Consider the following 19777-nt stretch of genomic DNA (forward strand, 5'->3'; position numbering starts at 1 on the left):
GTTTTCTCGTGCACCGAGCTTAATAATTACATGGCCAGCATGAACTTAAGTGTTTTTTTTTTTATCAAGTAAACAAAACATAAATGGTCAATGTTTCTTTTACTTTTTCCATGTTAGCAGGAGTAACATTTTTAAGATCAATCTTTGCTGTTGTTTTTGGTTATACATTTGGATAGTTTTTCTCACAGAGAAGCTAGTTGCATCAACACTATAAGAACGTTTTACACACCCACCGATGTCCAAATCACATTGGTTTGCACCTGCTCTCGTAAGGTGAGCAGAGTTGAGCCTGTACCGTGCTTGAAGCCATTTACCATGCGCAAATAACACGTGCAATAGGCAGTGGACGTTTTCCTGCACTCATCTTCACCAATCTGCACTGACCTGCGTGAAGTATGGTCAATCATCTTTCAAAGCTACCAAAACAAGGCGGCATGGGAAGGTCCTCGTTAAGCAGTGCATGCAATTGTTGACTGCGGAAAGATGCTCACGAGCTAAATGCCAATGACGAGGTCTGCTAGCCACATCAAGAACTCGCCCGATCAGCTAAAAATCAGCGAGAAAGACTCTTGGTCTAAAAATGACTTTGAATGCCTTAAATTGTCTTTTACATTTGAAGGGGGGGGGGGAAGCAACTGTATTCCAGCATTTTCTTCCACAATGACGCTCTTGAATGTTTGTGGATGCTGTGTTGAGACTAGGTAGGTATATTTTTATGTTATTTTTGAAAAGAAAAAAACACTTCCAAAGAAGGAAAAAAAATGTTTTGCTTGAATAACTCGACCCCACTACGTGAATGTACAAAAGACGCCTCCCCCTACCACCACCACCTCCTTGGCTGCGACAGATGAGGGAACACCGTCCCCTGGTGGTTATATTTGCTGCAGCCTGACTTAAAATGATGTGGCAGCAATACCTATCGCCTAATCACGTAATAATTCATCTAGCGATGTTAGTATCTATTTACACACTATACATATAAAGAGATATACGTGTAACAGTGCTAATTCCAAAGTTGTCCCTTGTCCAATGAATGCATTTTACAAATCAGTTCTGTGCTGACAAAGGAATCAATTGAATAGATTTTAAGCTACGGACGGCTGAGCATTGTGGTTGTTCACACTTTAAAAACATGAAGGTAAATGTGAAGTGCGAAAATGAATGAGACAAATGAGGCATTTGCATTAGCTTATATATGTATATTTTATTTTTCTTAAACAACTGTTTAATTTCAAACAAAAAAAAGGACGCAACTTTTTTGTCTCCCTTCAAAAACACTTCACCGTTGCACCAAATTACCAAATAAATCAAAAGAATGTTAAACATTTTGGTTAAGGATTCATACGAGCAGCAGTGGAGCATGGACACAAAACCTTTGAAGAAGCTTGACCCGACAGAATGGCAAATTAAGCACATGCTGGCAGTTAAATACTCGGTGGATGAAGAGGTTTCTTTAACTTGCTCATGTCATAGTGGGTTATGCGACAGAGGTGAGAGATTAGTAAGGTCCGTAAACCACTGTGGTTTCCCGTCTCTGGCAGATAAGCAAAGCGCGAGATGGGTTATGGTCGAGGCGATGTGGCAAGTAGCTACATTTAAATCCACTAATGCTCTCTTCAACCGTAATAAAATTGTATTATACGACCTGGTGGCTCAGCAGTAGAGCCATCGGCTCACAATAAAAAGGTTATGGGTTCAAATCCCAGTTGAGGGGTTGACTCAGCCCACTTTATGGGGAAGTTAAGTGGCTGCTCTATGGAGACTTGCTCTCATCATCGGAATATGGAATTTCCACAACTGGCTCAATGCTTCAAGGAGATGAGCATCCTGATAGAGCTCAAAGGCATTTGAGGAGTTCTTTTGGAACAAGTGGCTTGCAATTGTTAAACTCTCAAAATAAAAAAAAGCCAAACGATTAGTTCCTGAAAGCCACACTTCGTAGAAGCGCATGTAAGTCAAACATGCATTGTTACAAATGAACGAGGCCATATTCTTTGTTCTTTCGGTAAAGTCACGTAGATAGGTTCAAAGAAAATATCTAAGCGACTTTACCGAAAGACCCAAGAATACGAATTCCTGCAGTCACGAAAGCTTTAAGTCTAGATTTGAACGAGGGCCGTTATTCACAATTTAATCGGCGGTTTTAACGTTACTGTGAGAAAACAAGTATGTTGGGATCCACATGCACAACAGATCCCTGTTCAGCCAATACAATGCCCGACAGTGCCCATATGAGATACTGGAATGCACATGTTTTACTCTCCTAAAAACACCAACTTGAGTGCAGGCACACTTAAAAAATCCACTGCCATTACCAATATTTAACGCTGTCGGTCATACAAGCAGTAATCGTTTAAAAAGATAAACGAAGTTGACAAGGAATATTTTACTAGGTCCAAGCCAATGCTCGAAAATCTCTCTTCGGGCCTATAAACGAATGCAAAATGTGCAAAACCCATGGAGCATGTACAAAACCATAAGGGGTGGGGGGGGTTATATTCACCTATTGGCCCTACTCCTACATTTGGCAGCGGGTGCAGCAAAAAAGCACGATACCACATGATGCAACTACATTATGCCTCACCACTCGCTCACACTCGTAGTGGCAACATTGGCTGTAATCGCCAGACGATAACGATAATGTTGCTGACACGTGCGCACAGCCAAGTGGCCGAAGGGGACACTTACGTTACCGTACGCCCATCTCGCCCCGCGCGCTGTCATCGCCCACTGCAGAGCCAAGTGCCGGCATTTGATTCGCCGGCTGAGAATCGTCAGCACGAGAGATGCGTTCGGATGCCCAACACACATATCACCGTTAACGCTCTGCAACTATGATTATCAGCAGCGCTTTAAAAAAAAACACACATACCCACATTATCACCGTGCCCTCGTGGAGTAATTTGTAAAAGAGTGTCAATCAGCTAATTTTACAAGTGGAAAGATTTTGTGTGTATGTTTGTTTTTGTTAAGATAGCCATTGCTGCCTCATAGCCAGGTTTTTATATATTCAGACATCTTTCCGAATAAAACATTCTTTTCTATTGTTGGAAAGGTGATGTTTTACCTATGAAATAGCTGTTCAGTTGCATTCTTAGGTTTGTACCTTCCTCAAAACACCACACACACAGACACACAAATACAAAGGCACACACAAACACATACAAACAGCACGGAGAAACACACCTCACAGATACATTACACACAACCACAGGTGGCTGTGCTGGAACACAGACCAGCAATCTAGGCACAACACAGCAACGACTCTCCCATCTCCTCGAGATCCGCCAAGCCCAAGCCTCAGGGCTGCAGTGACAAGACACCCCAAGTCAGCTGTGGTGATGACATTGCCTTGCCTGCACTGCTACTTGTCCATTGATTCACTGGGTTGCTGCTCCTGTGAAATAAAAAGTGAGGTTGTTACAGTGCGGTGCTGCAATCCTACAGCCGGCATTGTCAACGGTTTTGTTGTTGTTGCTTTAACCGCAACTGCTGAGCACAGGACCAAAGACCAAACACGCCAAGCGGCCAGCAAAGAACAGCACTATTAAATGTATAATATATAAGATTAAATAGATTTCTTGAACAAAGCAAAGTTTTTAAGAACTCGGGGGGGGGGGAGGGGGAAGGGGTGGTGGCGCACGCCTGTAACCCAGCACTGTGTGGGCCGAGGGTTGGCGGGGATCACCGCACAAACGACAAAATATTGCGAGACTCCCTTCCCGTGGACATCGAAGGTGGGTGGGGGTGGAAGTGTTCACGCACCTTGTCAGGGGCACCACCGCCGCTGGTCGTGGTGGTAGTGGCTGCGGCGTCGCTGGGCGCGTCGCTCGTGCCGCCGGCGCCCTCGTTGTCGTTGTTGTCGTCCTCATCGTCGCTGACCTCGTATTTGTCGTGCGTCCACACGGGGCTGTCCCCGGGCCGGTGCCATGGGCGACCTCGCGCGCCCCGCGGGAAGAAGCCGCGTGCACGCGGGCGCCGCCCCCAGTGCCCGTCCTCCTCACGCTCGTCGCGATCGTCATGCTGCGGCGGGGAGGGCAGGGAGACCAACGGTGTGAGCTCACCGTCAAACACGGCGGCAACGTGCAAGTTGCACGCAGGTCAATGAGAAACCGACAGCACACGGAGCGAAAGGTTGGACATTACGCCTAAAAACATGCGGTACAGCACAAACATTTCAACATGCAGTAAAACCTCATTATTTCGGTATTCGATCATTTGTCATTGAGGATAATTCGGCACGGCCGCGCTCTCGGCATATATACAGTATTAGTAATTCGCCACGAGCCGAATTGCCTTACCAAATTTTCAAATTTCGGCATAAGTGTGACGCCGCGCGCCACGACCAAAACAATGACTCATTCTGGTGGCGACGTGCATGGTGAGCATTAGTGCAGACCTGTTGCATTGGACTTTACCTTGTTAATGCACTGTGTGCATGCCAACCCTCTTAGAAATGTCATCTACACCTACATCAAGAAGTAATAAAAAGGGACCAAAGTATAAATCCCTTAGTCTGTGAGACAAATCCAAAGTGTTGGATAAAATTGATGCAGGCATGTCAACGCGTATGGTGTGTGAAGAGTTTGGAAAACTAATTTGGAGTTATTTATGTTTTATTGGGGCAGGAGGCACTAGGGGGTACCATTGTACATAATTCGGAATACTGGATAATTCAGCAAGGATAGAGCCCCATATGGGTTTAATTAACATGGGTTTACTGTAGCGCTAGAAGAGCCATACTGCACAACTACAAAAACTTTAGCAGTAATAACATTAAGTATGTTAATTAAACTCTCGATAATCCATGAGTGGATTATCCGAGTTGTAGATTAACCGTGCTTGTGAAAAAAATTATGCCTTCATGCTCGTGTGTTGGTTTAATTATTAGTGGCTCCTCACTCAGTGCTCAAGTGTCCTCAAACAAATCCAATAACTTTAAGTAATTAAAACAGATACAGTCTAACGTCTTAATCCCCATCGAAATATATCTACATAACACACATCTGCGCGGTGACATCACCCGCATCCCTTAGCATCGAGCTGGGTTGTATGTTGGGCTGACGTTATGCCTCCCCCCGACCTTCCGCCCCACCCCCACAGCAAATGCTGGGGCAGTGCTTGTGTAATATTTTTCTAGCCTAATTTACATGCTGAGCTTCATCTGTTTTATCTTATCCACGCCAACCCCTCTCTTCACCATTATCACAGATAACCAAGAGTTGACTGTATTCAGTTATTCAGCAAAGCCTCATGGTGCCTCAACTCTCATTTTCAGATAAATTAATCCCTTCAGAGCTGGACTATTTTCCATCTGTAACAAGGATTGAGTTTAGCCACCACTCGCTTGTGTGGGTTTGCTCCGCTTGTGTGGGTTTTCTCCGGGCACTCCAGTTATCTCCCACATGTGTAAATATGTATTCATGCAAATGGCCAAACATCCCAATATGGGAGAACACCAGAGCTTGCGCAATTGCTGGCACTGGTTGTGGCCACCTTCCCGCTTGTCTGTCCATCTGAATAATGTTCTCTCTGAGAGTGCACAAAACACGTTAAAGTTACAAATTGGTACTTTAACAAATTTGCCTGCATGCTGCCACTGTCATACCAGGAAGTACTTCTTGCTCTTAGGCGTGTATTCTGGGTCCCACTCTTCCTCGGGGGGGCGGCGCTGTGGGAAGGTCTGGTAGCCATGGGTGCCCTGGCCACTCCAGCCGGCGCCGGAGCCTGACCCCCAACTGGGGCCACCGTAGGGAGGAGGGCCGCCGCCGCCGCCGCCACCCCCGCCGTGGCCTTCGTTGTAACCCTCGCTGTGGTGGCCACCGCTGTGATATCCGCCACCACCACCACCACCGTAGTTGCTATTGTTGTAGTTGTTGTTGTTGTAATAGTTACCGCGGCCACGGTACTGCCCACGGAATTGGCCGCGGTAATGCTGACGGGCAAAAAGAGCGAGAGTATGCAAGCAGGGGGTTAGAGTTGTGTACGCAACGTGCAAAGGACGTGCGGGCTGCTCGTCTTTCTGAATGTTTTGCGGGTCGCTGGTAGACTACAGCAGGCATGTGATTAGTAGCCACAGCCATAGCGAGAGGTATGAATGTGGTGCGTCAGATACCACTGCCATATAAACCCTGGTCATGTCTACAGTCAAGTAGCACACTAAGGAAAAATGCTCAACTTGCAATTGGATGAGAGTTTAGATCTGGTCGCGATTGTCTCAATCCGTTATCTTTCCAGAGTCGATAAATTGACTATCACGTCAGAGGAAGTATAAAACTATTGTACGATAGAATTAACTGGCCTTTCATAAATATATAGAATTTACACCACTCGTTGAGGACAGAAGATAGTGATGATTACTACCCAACACATGTTTGAATGCAGACATACTTTTTTTTTTATCACAAACAGCAACATAGGGTCAAAAACCACGCATCAGTAAAACTGCTTATTAACCTGCCTTGGTTTACCAAATCAAGAGCAACTCAGTCTCACAAGAACATTCCATTAATTGAATCTTGAATTAAAAAATCTCGTTTTGTGCAACAGTAGCACAGATATTAAATCACATTGCGATACAAACCAGTCGGTTTGAGTTTGATTCCCAGCTATGGCTAACATTAGTGCCGAGTGACATGAGCCAGTTCTGGGCCCCCACATCACCAACCCCGCTTGCGCTGATTAGCGTGAAGCATAGTCAGATGACAGCCCAGACCTAACAGCATGGACATGCCTCCCTCCAGCAGTGGACTGACAAGAGGGCTGTAATCTATTTCTATTTGTTTACTACTGAAAGGTACAGTCTGGCTTTAGGAAAACTGTACGAGTTAATAAATGCTCGTAAGATATTAAAAAAAAAATTACTCAAGAGTTTCCCATGTCCCGTAGAGCGGTGTCACATGAATGCGTGACTCACGAAGGGCGGGCGGGCACGGAAGTTTCCACGGTTGAAAAAATAAGGCTTGTTTCCGAGACGGGATTTGTCGAAGCCACCGGGTCCGTACGGTGGCTCATGGGGCTCATGGGGCTCATGGGGATCATGGTGATCATGGGGATCATGGTGATCATGTGGCTCATTCCCCGGGGAGTAGGAGCGGGATCGCTCACGCGGCCTGTAGCGCACACACACCACACACACATATATATGAACTCTTGACAATTCAGGGGTAATGGGGTGGGGGGAGAGGACGCGACTGATAAACACTTACGGATAGTCCAAACCATGCGGGTTAATATCAGTAAGAAATATCTCAACTGGTCCTAGGCATCCCCTAGGTCGACCCAGCATGAAATGAGTAAAATGTTAAGCATAAAATATCAGCACTGTGGTACTCGCCACACCACGATCACGTTTGTACTGTGTTGACCCTCATAGGAACTCGCCAACAGCACTTGCCCCAACACTCTGTTAAGGCTACTAGGGGAGTCTTTTGTGTGTGTCCTTGCTTCCTCACACGCCTCACACACCGGTAGTTGTGGTGCTCCTCGCTCCCCTCCCTCCAATACTCTGGCTCGTCGCTGCGCTCCTTCCTGCGTCGCTCCAGGTCATAGCGGAGGTCCTCCGGGTTTCTGTTCATCTCCTCCTCCGCCTGCCCCTTCACATCAGTAGCAGCAACACTGCATATTAACCGTCTGTCCAAAAATCACAGCAACAAGAGGTGTGCAACTTTGTACGACTTTGTGTCTAATCAACGTATAAACTCTTGCCGTGAGAATGTCAAATGTCCACCGCTGGCTGGTTCAGGAGTGTAAACATAAGACAATCCTCCGCACTCATTGGAAGGGCAAAAGGTAACGTGCACACTGACAGCCAATTAGTCAATCCACTGCTGAATGAAGGCTTCCCAATGCTGTGTGGGTCATGGGGGTTACTTAACAACATTCTACCATGCTGTGCAGTGCCAGTTGGGGAAGGTGAGCATCGAATCAAAGAAAAACAATGGGTTTTGCCGCGCTGCCCTATGCTACCCAAAACGTAACCCCACTGTCACCTATGACAACCTGATGTTCATGGTAGTCACCGGCCAACAACTATCTATTAACTATTTTTATTTTACCAAGGCCCACTGAGATATATAGCTCTTATTCAGTAGCGACCTGGCCACAAATGACAGGTCAACAAAGTGGCTTATCATCAGCCAAATACTCTAAACGCATGTTTCTAAATGTGGAGGGAAAAAGCTGAGGACCCAGACAACAATCCACGCGACCACGGGGAGAACGTGCAAAACTCCAAATATATACCGGCGTCAGGGTCGGGATCGAACCAACAACCTCCTGCATACCAGGCGAGGGATTTAACATCTCGCTACCACTGCGCCCCATCTGGGCTTAACCCTGGGAGCTTTAGAGGTCTGACAAGATTGGGTGCATTCTGGGTGATTTGATCAGAATCAGATCTGAATCAATCTTTATTTATACTGGAGAAATCTAATAAGCAATAAAGCTCTTTTTCAGAGATGTCCAGTAGGGGTGGGTCAGATCATAGGCAAATCACTGTGGATTCATGAGTGTAAACAAAGAACGATGTCACTCATAAGTGACGTTGTCCTATCCATCCCTCAATTTAATGAACTAAACAGGAGGATTTCTCCAGAAATCTGGCTGTCTGCCTGATGAAGCTAGTTGTAATTACTGGCGAAACGTCGTACTCAGATTGTAAATGTTGTTGATTTGCTCTACAACACACCGGTGTGCTGTACTACTAACGAATTGGCATGCTCTGTTTACATGACAAACCTTAAAAATTGGCTGTCGGGTGGTGGCAGGTATCACGACACATTTATATTTATGCGATCTAACAAAAAAAAACTGGATTATGAAAGAACCAGGGATTTTACCAAAGTATGGTGATAAATGTGAAACTGGAGTAATTTATGTACAAACAGATGAGGTATTTACTGTTTGTCACACTCCATCCTCATCACTCACCCCCGGGCTGCTCTCCCTGCTGTGCGCGTCTGTGTGTGTCCGTGGCTTTATGGTACGTGGTGAAATATCAATGCGCCTGTCCACATAGTACACACACACACAAGCGTAAGGATACAATCAGCACCAATAATCACAATATCGGACTTCCTAATGGCAATATCACAAGAGGCTCAAGAAGAAACGCTGCAGAGTGACGATGCGGACGTGCTTTGTATACGATTTGCTTTCACTCGGCTGTTATTTCCAACTTCATCTTGCCATACTCTTAGGTTTTTTCGGTAAAGTCACGTAGGTAAAAAATAATATTAATAAAATAATAATAAATGAAAATAACGCAATTAAATCACGACGTTTCGGAGGCAACACAAGTCTCCGTCTTCAGGTGGGACCGTCACAGTTAAATTTAATCTTGCCATACAAGCATAACCTCCCAATGTTTTAACCTAACAGTTATTTCATTAACACATTTCCCATCACAATCCATTTTTCCGCAAGGGAAAAAAAGCTTGTGAAGTGCAAACGATCTAGATTAGCCTGTGTTGCCAGTGAAACAAGATTTTAAAAAAACACCAACGTATCAAATCTAGATTACAATATATGTAGGTCTAGTGGATAACATTATAACGTTTACTTGTTTGTGTTAAGATTAGATTTATATATTTTGGCGCTGGGTTGCGATACCTCACCTATGGATCTCGGGGCTTTTCTTCTTTTTTCGAGTTTCCTCCCCGGCCTCCTCTTGGGCCCGCGCAAACCGCTCACTCAGCGTCACGTCAGACGGCTTGAACTTTCGCTCTGCGTTTGGGCGCATCGGGGAAACAAGCGGAGATGCGGTTCAGGAATCTCTTGCAATCCATCCTATTCCCACACATGAACTGTTCACATCGCTCCATCTCCACAGTGGAAAAAACCTCTCAAGCATGATCCCTACTTTTGGCTAATCTATCAACATTCTCCCCTGTAATTTTAATTTGCTCCTCATCCATGTGGTCCACTCTTTTCAGTAAAAAATCCCAAGCATACATCGCTCCACATTTCTCCATATGTCGTCGATGACAACTATAATGGAATTATCAGCGTTTCATATAAATCATAACATTATAATACTACATATTGCTGGCAGAATAAATTACATGAATATGGTGACAATGCAATAACCATTACATGTCTAGTTTCTTTACTATAAATTGCCCCTGAACATGTTGAGTAGTGTAACACAAGCCCAGTCGTTGAATTAACCATGTGTTTGATAACAATTCTATTCAATAATCTATTGTTTTTTACTCACTTTTACTTTCATTTGTACAGGGATTTCTCTACTTATGAACGAGTTAGGTTACAGAGGTCTGTTCGTCAGTCGATTTGTTTGTAAGTCCAACTTTACTCCTGTCGATTCCAAACATGCTGTACGGCATGTACACAAAACATGAGGAATGGCTCCTGTAGATGTAGATGCCACCACTGTCATCTATTTTGGGTTGTTGAACTTACGACTCTCAATCCGAACAGGCAACTGGACATATGGACGGGTTTGCTCGTATCTCTGAAAGTTTGTAAGTCTAATGTTCGAAAGTAGAGGAATCCCTTACTGTTTTTATTCATTCTGTCCAGCTTATCGATTTTTGTTTGCTCATATCATTTATGAGCCTATATGTATAAAACAAACCTTTATTCCTACACAATTTGATGCATTTATTACGAGCCTTAAACATATATTAATCAAACAATGCATTGCTTTCTCCGAATGAAACACCAGCTTGTATTTGTTACCCAGCAATCAATGAATCAGCATGGGGAGGCGTCGGAGACCTACCTTTGACATGGTGCACCAGGCTGACTATGTGCTGGGCAAATGTTTCCACTGGGCTCTTCTCTCGCAATTTGGCTGTATCGTGCTAAACGAAAAATACAAAAACAAGAACTTTACCACACACACTCCACACAAATGAGGCTGAGTAGGTCAACACGGTCCAGGCTTTGTGTCTGTATCTATCATGCATCGCATGCAGGATAGCGATAGTGCCACTCGACTCGCGTTGTAGAGGAATGGCCAGGAAATTGATTGCTCTCGACACTGCTGGCAGTAGGGCCAACAATAGGGAGAGCTCTACATGGCCTCTCTCGAAAAAATATTGTCTCTCTCTTCCACACGGGTCATACATCTTGAAAAAATTGAGAATACCGACACTTCACCACACACAACCTGCAGATCAAAACTGTGGTGTACCCCATTTACCCTGCTGTGTGGACAAAGGCCGGGGGGGGGGGGGATTTAAGTAACTTGCCCATTGTTTCAACTTTGGTACTGGTGACCTCTGCTCAGCATGACACCATGGGTCGCATGACTTGCCTGGATGTGATCGAAAATGGAGCGAAACTCTTTTTCTTCGCCCTTCTTTTTCTTTTTGGAATCCTTCTTTTTGCGAGCTTTCACCAGGTCAACGGAAAGCTGACGGTCGCTGGGGAATAAGCAACTCGTCCTGACGACGGACAAAAGCACGCGCACACGCACAAACCAGCGCACCCACGTGACCGCACGTACACAAGACGTGCAAACGGGAACGGACGCGCACAAGTACGTTCACACACGCATGTCCACGTGCATGCAGCAGACACGCACACGGTCAGCAGACAGAGGCGCATGTCAGAAGGGGGAAGTGGCGAGATTAATTTTCATGCACAATATAAACATTAACTTGAACCCGAACAGCACAGAAAATATTCAACGACAATTGCAAGTGCGGCAAAGTGTTTTTCAGCTTCAATACATTTTTAACTTGAGGCACAATTTACAAGGGCCTCTTAATGTCCTTTAGAGATCTTACCACACTCACCTTCCCGACAAACAAGCCTGCAAACATCCCTGCTCCGGCATAGCACATTAGAGCGCATAACCCACTCGCTGCAACATCACACTGCATACGCACTAGGCGCGACAGCACTCTTCCATCATTTAATAATTCTTCATTTCAGCCTGTGAATCACCATTTCAGCTTGTGCATCACTCAGCACCACCTTCATTTTCATTCTCTACAGTCCGTCTCGCTCACTCAGGACTTCCGGCCAAGACATGGACTACGTCTTGCATTTTTGTTTTCTGCGTTTTTATGATGGCAGCACTATGCTACTGTTGTTGAACATTTGGTAGTAGCCAATGAAAAATTATTTGAAATCGAGATTCATTCTTGCAATGTAATGGTATTTTAAGTATCTCAGAGCTTAAATAATATATAATTGCATGTAAAAAAATATATTTTGAGTATCAGAAACTCATCTTGTGTGTAGTCTTTGGAGTGGCTCTTAGCAGTCAGATGCACACTCAGATAAGCGAGTCTTTGAATCAAGGTGCTTAAAATCGAGGGATGCGATGAGCTGCAGACATTTCAACAGTTGTGTTCCGTCAAATCTTCGACACAGCTTAAGGTAACTCTTTAACTCCCGATATCTCATTTTGTCCGAGTTGTCCACATTTTGGTTGGCTTTTTTGATGCTTCAATAACAAAGTAATGAGACTGTGGAGTATGTCCATCGATGACTTGACACCAGCAGCGTTCGAGTCCAGCCAAATAAAAAACGACACCTAACGAATGTCACATGATCTTCAGTAGCGTGAGACTTCTTGTCACTTAAAGAGTTCTCTTGGACACGACACGCAGTTTCAATTTCATCTGAAAAGCTGGCTTGGAGTAAACGTGTCCATGTCTGTCATTGTTTTCGATGGCATCAGGATACCGGGCGCCTTGATTGCTTGTTGCTGTTTGGATGCCTTGCGTGATCTTTCACTTGGTAATGTCCGATGACGACAGCATTCAAAATATTCACTCCTTGCACAAAAGTGTACGCACTTGAAAAGGCATTACAGAAAGCCATCATGCATAGCTTCTGCTTGCATATCCGCTCCATCAAATCTCTGGAAGGTGATATGCATGGTATTATTTTTAAAATGATTTTTTCTCAATTTGAAGGTTACACTCTGGATAGCTTCATGGTCAGACAACAAAGCTTAAAGCATTGCCTTCACAGAGATTGAATATGTCACGGTTTCTTCTTTGTTTGCATTCAAATATAATTTTTCTGTTTTGATATTTGCAATGCGAGGCGTCTTATAAATTATTCAAAGTGAACTTTTCTCAAAGCTGTTCACAATCCTTCTGATTTAAATACCGCCACTTTCTTGTGCAAATGAATGAATTTCCATTTCATTACTTTCTTATATGTCAGGAATTTAAACAAATAAAGCCAACACAAAATTTGCATCTTTTAATCTTTCTTGATGACTTGAAAAGTATTATAAACCAAATGGTTTCTAGATGACATGCTGATATGATCCGTTTGTGGTTCTATTAGTGATTAAACAAGTCTAAGTAATTTCACCCAAAATAAATAAAATTAAACTAGACCTTACCTTCTGGATGCCTTGTCTGTTTGTTTATTAACAATTTAGACACGAATTGCCAATTAATTTTGGTATTTGGGTCCAATTTTAATATACTTACTCAGGTGTGATTTTGGAAAAACTGTGAACCCAAATATAATTTAAGCCAATTTGTTTTTAATTTGAGCCAATTTGTTTTGTTAAAAACATTTAATGAAAAATGCAAATTGGATTTTTTGGTTTCAAATTTACTTCAGAAGTGATATTTCCTCTTGAAAGAGTGGCCTTCCTTTGCCAAGCCTTTAGACCAAGCTTGACATCAATGGTGGAAAAGCATTCGTGGCCTTTCCAGAAGGAGACTCCACGCCATATCCAGCTGTGGGAGCGACCATCAGCAAACACCGCTGCTCATGTGAAGAATCACGGAGGAGCGTGCCGACTTAAAGAAGTTGACCTAATTTTCTCCAAACGCTACCAATTACAACCGCTCCAACGGAAGTAAATGTGGAACCATGCAGGCTCGCTTTCTCTCTCTTTCCCACTCTCCCTGTTAACGCCTCGGCGGCCCTATCAGCCTGCGGGCGTCCGATGATACCTTTTAGGGAACGGAGGCGACTTTTCGGCTCGTCCCACGGACAGGCCAGAGAGACCCACGCCATCAAGGCTGCAACGCAGCGGGCTGCGCGTCACGATGTCGGCCTTCTCGGCCGAACCTTCTGCGCCGTGGCCTCGGGGCCCATCCCTGCCGCGATCCGGCGTTGTGGGGCGGTGGCGGCGGCGGTGGCGTCGCTCAGGGTTCCTGTTTGGAGATGCAGCGGCGGCTGAGCCGGGGGGCCCCTGTTCAGCGCCATCGCCCCGAGCTCCCGCCCTCTCCCTGCCGGGCGATACCTGCCAGCGAGCCTTTGACTTAGCCGCCGCCAACGCCGAGCGGCCCCGTTGCTCAAAGTCGCCGGACGACTCAAATGCCTCCAGGCCACCCTCCTCACCATAGCCCTCATCTAGGGCCTCCTTGTGGGTAGGGAACTCTTCGGCGGGCTCTACCGTCAGCGGTTTCTCGTGCACAATTCTTCCTTTGGTGCCTTTTACTCGCTCCGAATGGCGCTCTGACTTTTTCCGATGCTTGGTTGGCGCACCGGGCTTGCCCTTGGTGGCAACTTCCGGTGACGACCGTCCTCTGGCCTGCTGTGGCGGCTGCTGCTGCTGTTGCTGTTGCAGTTGGTGCTGTTGCAATTGATGCTTTTTTTGCGGCACGGGGATCTTGGGGGGCGGCGAGGAAGAGCGCTGCTTGCGGTCGTGCGAGCGGTGGTAGCGCGGGGAGCGCGAGCGGGAACGCGAGCGTGAGTGGTAGTGGTACGAGCGCGAGCTGGGCAGGCGGAACATGTTCTGCCCGCGGAAGAGCCTCGGAGCACCGCGTCCAAAGCCGCGGCCACGCCCGGGTTGGAAGGGCCGTCGTGGGAAGCGCCCGCGGCCATAGTGGTGCTCCTGGTAGTGATGGTAGTGCTTGTGCTCACGGTCCGACGAGTAGGACCTGGATCGAGACCTAGCAATGCAAGCGGAAGAATTTCCGGTTCGATCAAAAGTGGTTTAACTTAGTCATTTACAACAGCGACGATTCACTCCCTCCACAGTACCGTGAAATGTTGCGATTGAAATGTTATTTTGTATGTGAATATGGTGAATGTGGGAATTCAGTGTCTGCTAAATGTTCATGAATTGCAGAATTTCCATTTGGTACGTAACAATTCACTACATCTATTTAATTAAATGTTACAATTAGAAGTCATTGACTGCTTTGTTTGTATTGTCTGTTGTGTTTGCAGTTTTTCCCAATATATCAAAGGTAACAAATGCACAAAATTTACATAAATCGCAAATAATCAATTAGTTAAATTGTGTACCTTACCTGCACTAACTTGGTCGTATTCTTAATGTTTTGCAAAACAGATGTTGGTAACATGGGATACATCTGTTTTGTAAAATAGCTCAACGTCACTGAAACATAAAACTAAACGAGAGCCCATTTCTCTGCATAATAAAGTAGAGCCTGGAAAGCCCCACAATAATACAATTAGTTAATCCAGGATGACTTTTCAGGACGGACCTCCATTGAGATATTTAACTAAATCCGTTTAAGTATAATATTTTATTTGATCTACTTTGTAAAAAAACATACAAGGTGAAGAGCCTCAACGGTTCACACAAACAGGATCACAATCTCAAGTTCTCTCCAGGACTTCCATATCTCCTAGCCACCTTGCCAAGTGTGTGTGTTTGGGAGTTCTCAATCTGTCATCCACCAACCCTAGAACTGCTTTGGATATTATTGGTCATAAACCATATTTGCCACTTACCGGTGTTTTTTCTTTCGGGAATTTGACCATGACCTTGACCCCGATCTGGATCGTGAGGACCTGGACTTTGACCGTGACCTTGGCATTGCTCAGCCTTCACAGCTCACTGTGACACTGCACAACCTACACACATACACAAAGGGGCTGTCACCATCAACCATACACAAAGCACTGACAGCATACAGAAGGTGCCCTGTCCTTCAAACAGCAGCTGTGTTTTCACAAACAGCCTGCCCACACACCACATGTAGTCTTTAATTAAGTAATTTAACAGTAACTGCAATTATAATGGATGCACACTAGATCTATGAGCCCCATGGGTACAATAGCAAGGACTCTACACTTAGGCCATCTGTCAAGTCTACCAATCATTAGCAATCATTAGTTTTCGTGTAGAACTCAAAAACGCATTGGACAGTTAAACAGCACCACTAAGGGAATTTATCCAGAAGCATTCACGCGATAATGAGCGATACATTAACGTGCCATTTTAAACATTGTCTGTAGAGATTTGGTCAAAACGGAAAATGAAATAAAATTCGAACTTGATTATGAAGGGGTACACGAACTGGAGCTGTAGCTGATTGCATAAAATATTCTCCATCAAATATTTACCAGGGAAATAAATCAATAACGGGGCTTTATACCCACTATGGTATGCTCCCTCACAGTTCATTAAAACAAGATTTAAAGCTGCAAATACTGCTAAAACCCAACTCACACATTGCGTGGCAGTGGCTATTAGCCCAAAAATGATACATTCAGGCAAGTTTCGACTTCTGTGAGAAGCAGAAATTAAACATATCTGCAGCTATTGTTATCGGATGAGGTTTCCAGAGCACATATATACCTTTAACTTATAACTGCTCTTTAATGTAAATTAAACTTTATTTTTTATATTTCAACAAATGTCACATGTAACACATCTTAAAATAAACACCGGCCATAAATAACACCCAGAATGCGTCAAATAAAAAATTGCAAACCGAGCAGGTTTGAGCCAGGATAGTGCTTGGATGGGCAACCAGCACGCTAATCGGTTGTTCTAGGGCTTATAGGGGGGGGGGGGGGGCTAAGCACAAGGCAGCAAAGGGCAGTGCAGTCAAGTCTAATGTTGCCCAGTACAAGCAGTCCCTGGGTTACAGAAGACCCCATTTACGGATATCCTTCCATTAAATCATGTTAAAGAAATTCAACATTAAATTTATTTCATGAGTCATTTACTGTATGTACTGTGTATGTGTGTATATGTGTGCTTGTGTGTGGGGGGAGCGGTAGTGTAGTGGTTAGCACGCTGCGCTACGGAACCTGGCGACAGGAGTTCGATTCCTGCTCACGGCCAACACCAGTGATAATCTGAACCGGTCCTGGGCCTCCCCTAGGTCGACTCCGCCTCAAATGAGTACCTAGGGCGGTGCGTAATAAACATCGGCACTGGGGAGACAAAGGTGGTCGGGCGAGGTGCTGGCCACCCACCGCCTCGTGTACTGTTCCAGCTTTCAAAGGTGCTTGCTAACAGCTGACAGGCATTAAGTATGGGACACGAACCCCCACGACAGTTGATTAAACATGCAAAATTAATGTTAAGTACATTTTTCAATATTTCAGGACTCAATTCTTGTGTGTGAAAGCAAATATAAATACAAACACTGGTCACGATGATCCGCCAAACTGTGCTTCTTTCCCAAAATCCTTGTCCCTTATCACTCTACCAGGAACTGGACATAGAATCACCTCCAAAGTGCTTCTCAGTGATGGATGATGCTGAGTTTGGAAGGAGCAGCCTTCTTCCTGTGTTATTGGTGTCTGCTGTACACCAACTGGAGCGAGAGGAAAGTACAGCGGAAGTGAAACAAATGGGTGCTCAACAAAGCATTGTGTACCTACATAAAGAATACAAAAAAACATTACAATGATCGCCCTTTGTTTAATAAGAGCTTTGTGCGTAACTGTATTCGACCCAAATACGCTATTGGCAACCTATTACTGTATAATATTCAACTATTCATTCTGGTTTTTCTTTCAAATTTGAGAGTACAGATTTGAGTAGAACCAATTAAAACAAACAATGTCTTCCTGGATTTAATAATGGCTTCATTTCTTACCGATAACATATACACTATAGATTCAGCTTATCATATGCAGCGTATCCCTGGATATATTACAAAAAAGTATAGGTCTTTACTGTAATACATTGTAATGAAACAAAATTGGGAACTTAACAGCCTTAAGTGACCATGGAATTGACGACGCAATGCCTAATCGTGACAATAGAAATACGGAATGTGTAAATCTTAAGTAAATGAATTACAATGCCGACATGTAATTATATTGTTGTGCACAATTGTATTCGCCTCGACTCCTCCGCCAACAGTAAAATTACGAGCTCGATCATTCCATAAACGCTCTGTAAAATTGAACAAACTCACGGTCATGAGTTTTTTTTTGCGTTGAATGAGGTTCCATATTTCACATGGAGTACTCTTGCCAATAACATTGCCAACTGTACTTTATAAGACCTAATCTGCTGATGGGACCCAGCATGAAAATTGGACCAGAATTTGCTTGCTTAAACAAATCCTGCTTGATAATAGCCTGGAAAGCTAATCGACTGATGAGCCGAAACCTAATTTTATGTATACAGACATACTGTATTTCTTCTTATTATTTGCTCTGTAAAATCTGTTTTACTGGCGATCGACTCAATGGCTACTGAAAGTTTCCCCCTGCAGATCCGGCGCACAGATCGACAATTAAATCACAATGCGAGCTGCTTCGCGATTAAAAACAGAACCCCAATAAAGATGCCAATTTGATCTCATCTTCTTGGTTCTTTCGGTAAAGTCACGTAGAAGGGAAATAATAAAATAAAACAATCAAATAAAATATTTTATTATTTCCCTTCTACGTGACTTTACCTAAAGAACCAAGAAGATTAATCCCTGCAGTCACGAAAGCTTTAAATCGAAATTTAATTTGATCTCAGTCACACACGTTGGCAGTTCAACGTATCAACGCGATTTGAAGCATGATCGAGGGGAAAAAAGACAACTCTTAAAGCCACTTTCATGCGCATCATTACGGCACTCGAAATGACGTTGACGTGCCATCACATCCACAACTTTCCAGTTGCACGAGTTACTTGCTCTATCAACGTAACGGTGCGCCTGAGACTCACGCAGTTCTAAACACGTTTGTGTCAATGCCAAACACGTTTGCGTCGCATTTTTTAAACGTTAAAACGCATTAATCACCCCCAGCGCGAGAGCATTGCCAATCCACGCTGCTGGATGAAGGCTTTCCCCCACGCAGCGCGGATCACAGATCGACTTTACCCAGAGTTGCCAAAAAACAATTCAAAGTCTGCTGCTCCCGCATTTACATTCGTGTTTTACAATTAACAAAAAACAAACAACAATTCACACAACACTCTGCCAGCATGTGCAATGCAACTCTTGCTCTCGTCTCTGCCAATGGCCGCGTCGATGTGAACGCTTGCAAACAGTGACGACGTTTAGCGAGGCACAAGACGACCGACGCGAGATGCGATGGTGAGTGCGGCTTGTTGTTGTCGGAGGCAACACGAGCGCAGTAAGCACGGCGCAACAACGAACGTCTCGCCTATAGCACCTGCTATGCACGACGATCGCCCCCACCGACTCGCATGCACAGGGGCCCAAAATAAAGGCCTATCCTAGCGCCCGACGTAAACAACTCGACGGCTCTCAGGCACGCGGTAAACGCAGCACGTAAACAATTCTCTCGGCGTCAATGCGACGGTTGCCGTGCACGCGATGACCGCTCGATCGATAACTTTAATCGCGATTATTCTCAATCGACCTCTTGTTTTGTGACGAGCGAGAGAGGGAGCGTTCCTTACACTTCCAAGTCAGCGGAGAGCGCCAGGCCTAACTGGATGACGTCACGACCCGCGATCAGTGACGTCATCACGCAGAACAGCGCGCTCCACGACGGCAACGTGCGCGTGTGACGTCATCGCGCGCGGGGCACGCAGACGTCACCGCGCCGTTCCGTGAGCGATGACGTCACGAACGTTCATGAGCCGCGGCGACGTGACGTCATCGAGCAACGCACGTGTTACAACTTCCACGTGCCCGTA

General features: G+C 44.9%; 1 protein-coding gene across 4 annotated transcripts; it reads right to left on the reverse strand.

The window, feature by feature from the left end:
- Window positions 1-1184: 1184 nt before the first annotated feature.
- LOC144733567 (uncharacterized) lies at window positions 1185-19627 on the reverse strand. 4 transcript variants are annotated; one of them, XM_078615568.1, is made up of 13 exons: window positions 19538-19627; window positions 17392-17477; window positions 15658-15780; window positions 13902-14846; window positions 11282-11411; window positions 10745-10826; window positions 9618-9726; window positions 8932-9007; window positions 7468-7589; window positions 6917-7112; window positions 5609-5935; window positions 3766-4023; window positions 1185-3397 (listed from the first exon to the last, which is right to left on the reverse strand). In XM_078615568.1, exons 3-13 carry the CDS (start codon window positions 15741-15743, stop codon window positions 3365-3367), a joined length of 2364 nt encoding a protein of 787 aa, XP_078471694.1. In that variant the 5' UTR covers window positions 15744-15780; window positions 17392-17477; window positions 19538-19627; the 3' UTR covers window positions 1185-3364. The 4 variants fall into 4 exon arrangements, with proteins under 4 accessions (XP_078471694.1, XP_078471691.1, XP_078471692.1 ...); XM_078615565.1 differs by having other exon boundaries at window positions 7468-7595; window positions 19538-19626; XM_078615566.1 differs by having other exon boundaries at window positions 7468-7595; window positions 19498-19597.
- Between the last annotated feature and the right edge of the window lie 150 nt (window positions 19628-19777).

This window comes from Lampetra planeri, chromosome 47, assembly GCF_965212315.1.
Source record: "Lampetra planeri chromosome 47, kcLamPlan1.2.h2, whole genome shotgun sequence".
Lineage (NCBI taxonomy): Eukaryota > Metazoa > Chordata > Hyperoartia > Petromyzontiformes > Petromyzontidae > Lampetra > Lampetra planeri.

Bases quoted from the DNA above. Each gene is read 5' to 3' on its own strand.
- LOC144733567 (XM_078615565.1), bottom strand. From the start codon at position 15,743: ATGCCAAGGTCACGGTCAAAGTCCAGGTCCTCACGATCCAGATCGGGG. The intron at 7,113-7,467 runs GTGTGTGAGGCG...TGTGCGCTACAG, and splicing joins GAGGAGCACCACAACTACCG to GCCGCGTGAGCGATCCCGCT. The intron at 4,024-5,608 runs GTATGACAGTGG...TCCCCGCCGCAG, and splicing joins AGAGCAAGAAGTACTTCCTG to CATGACGATCGCGACGAGCG.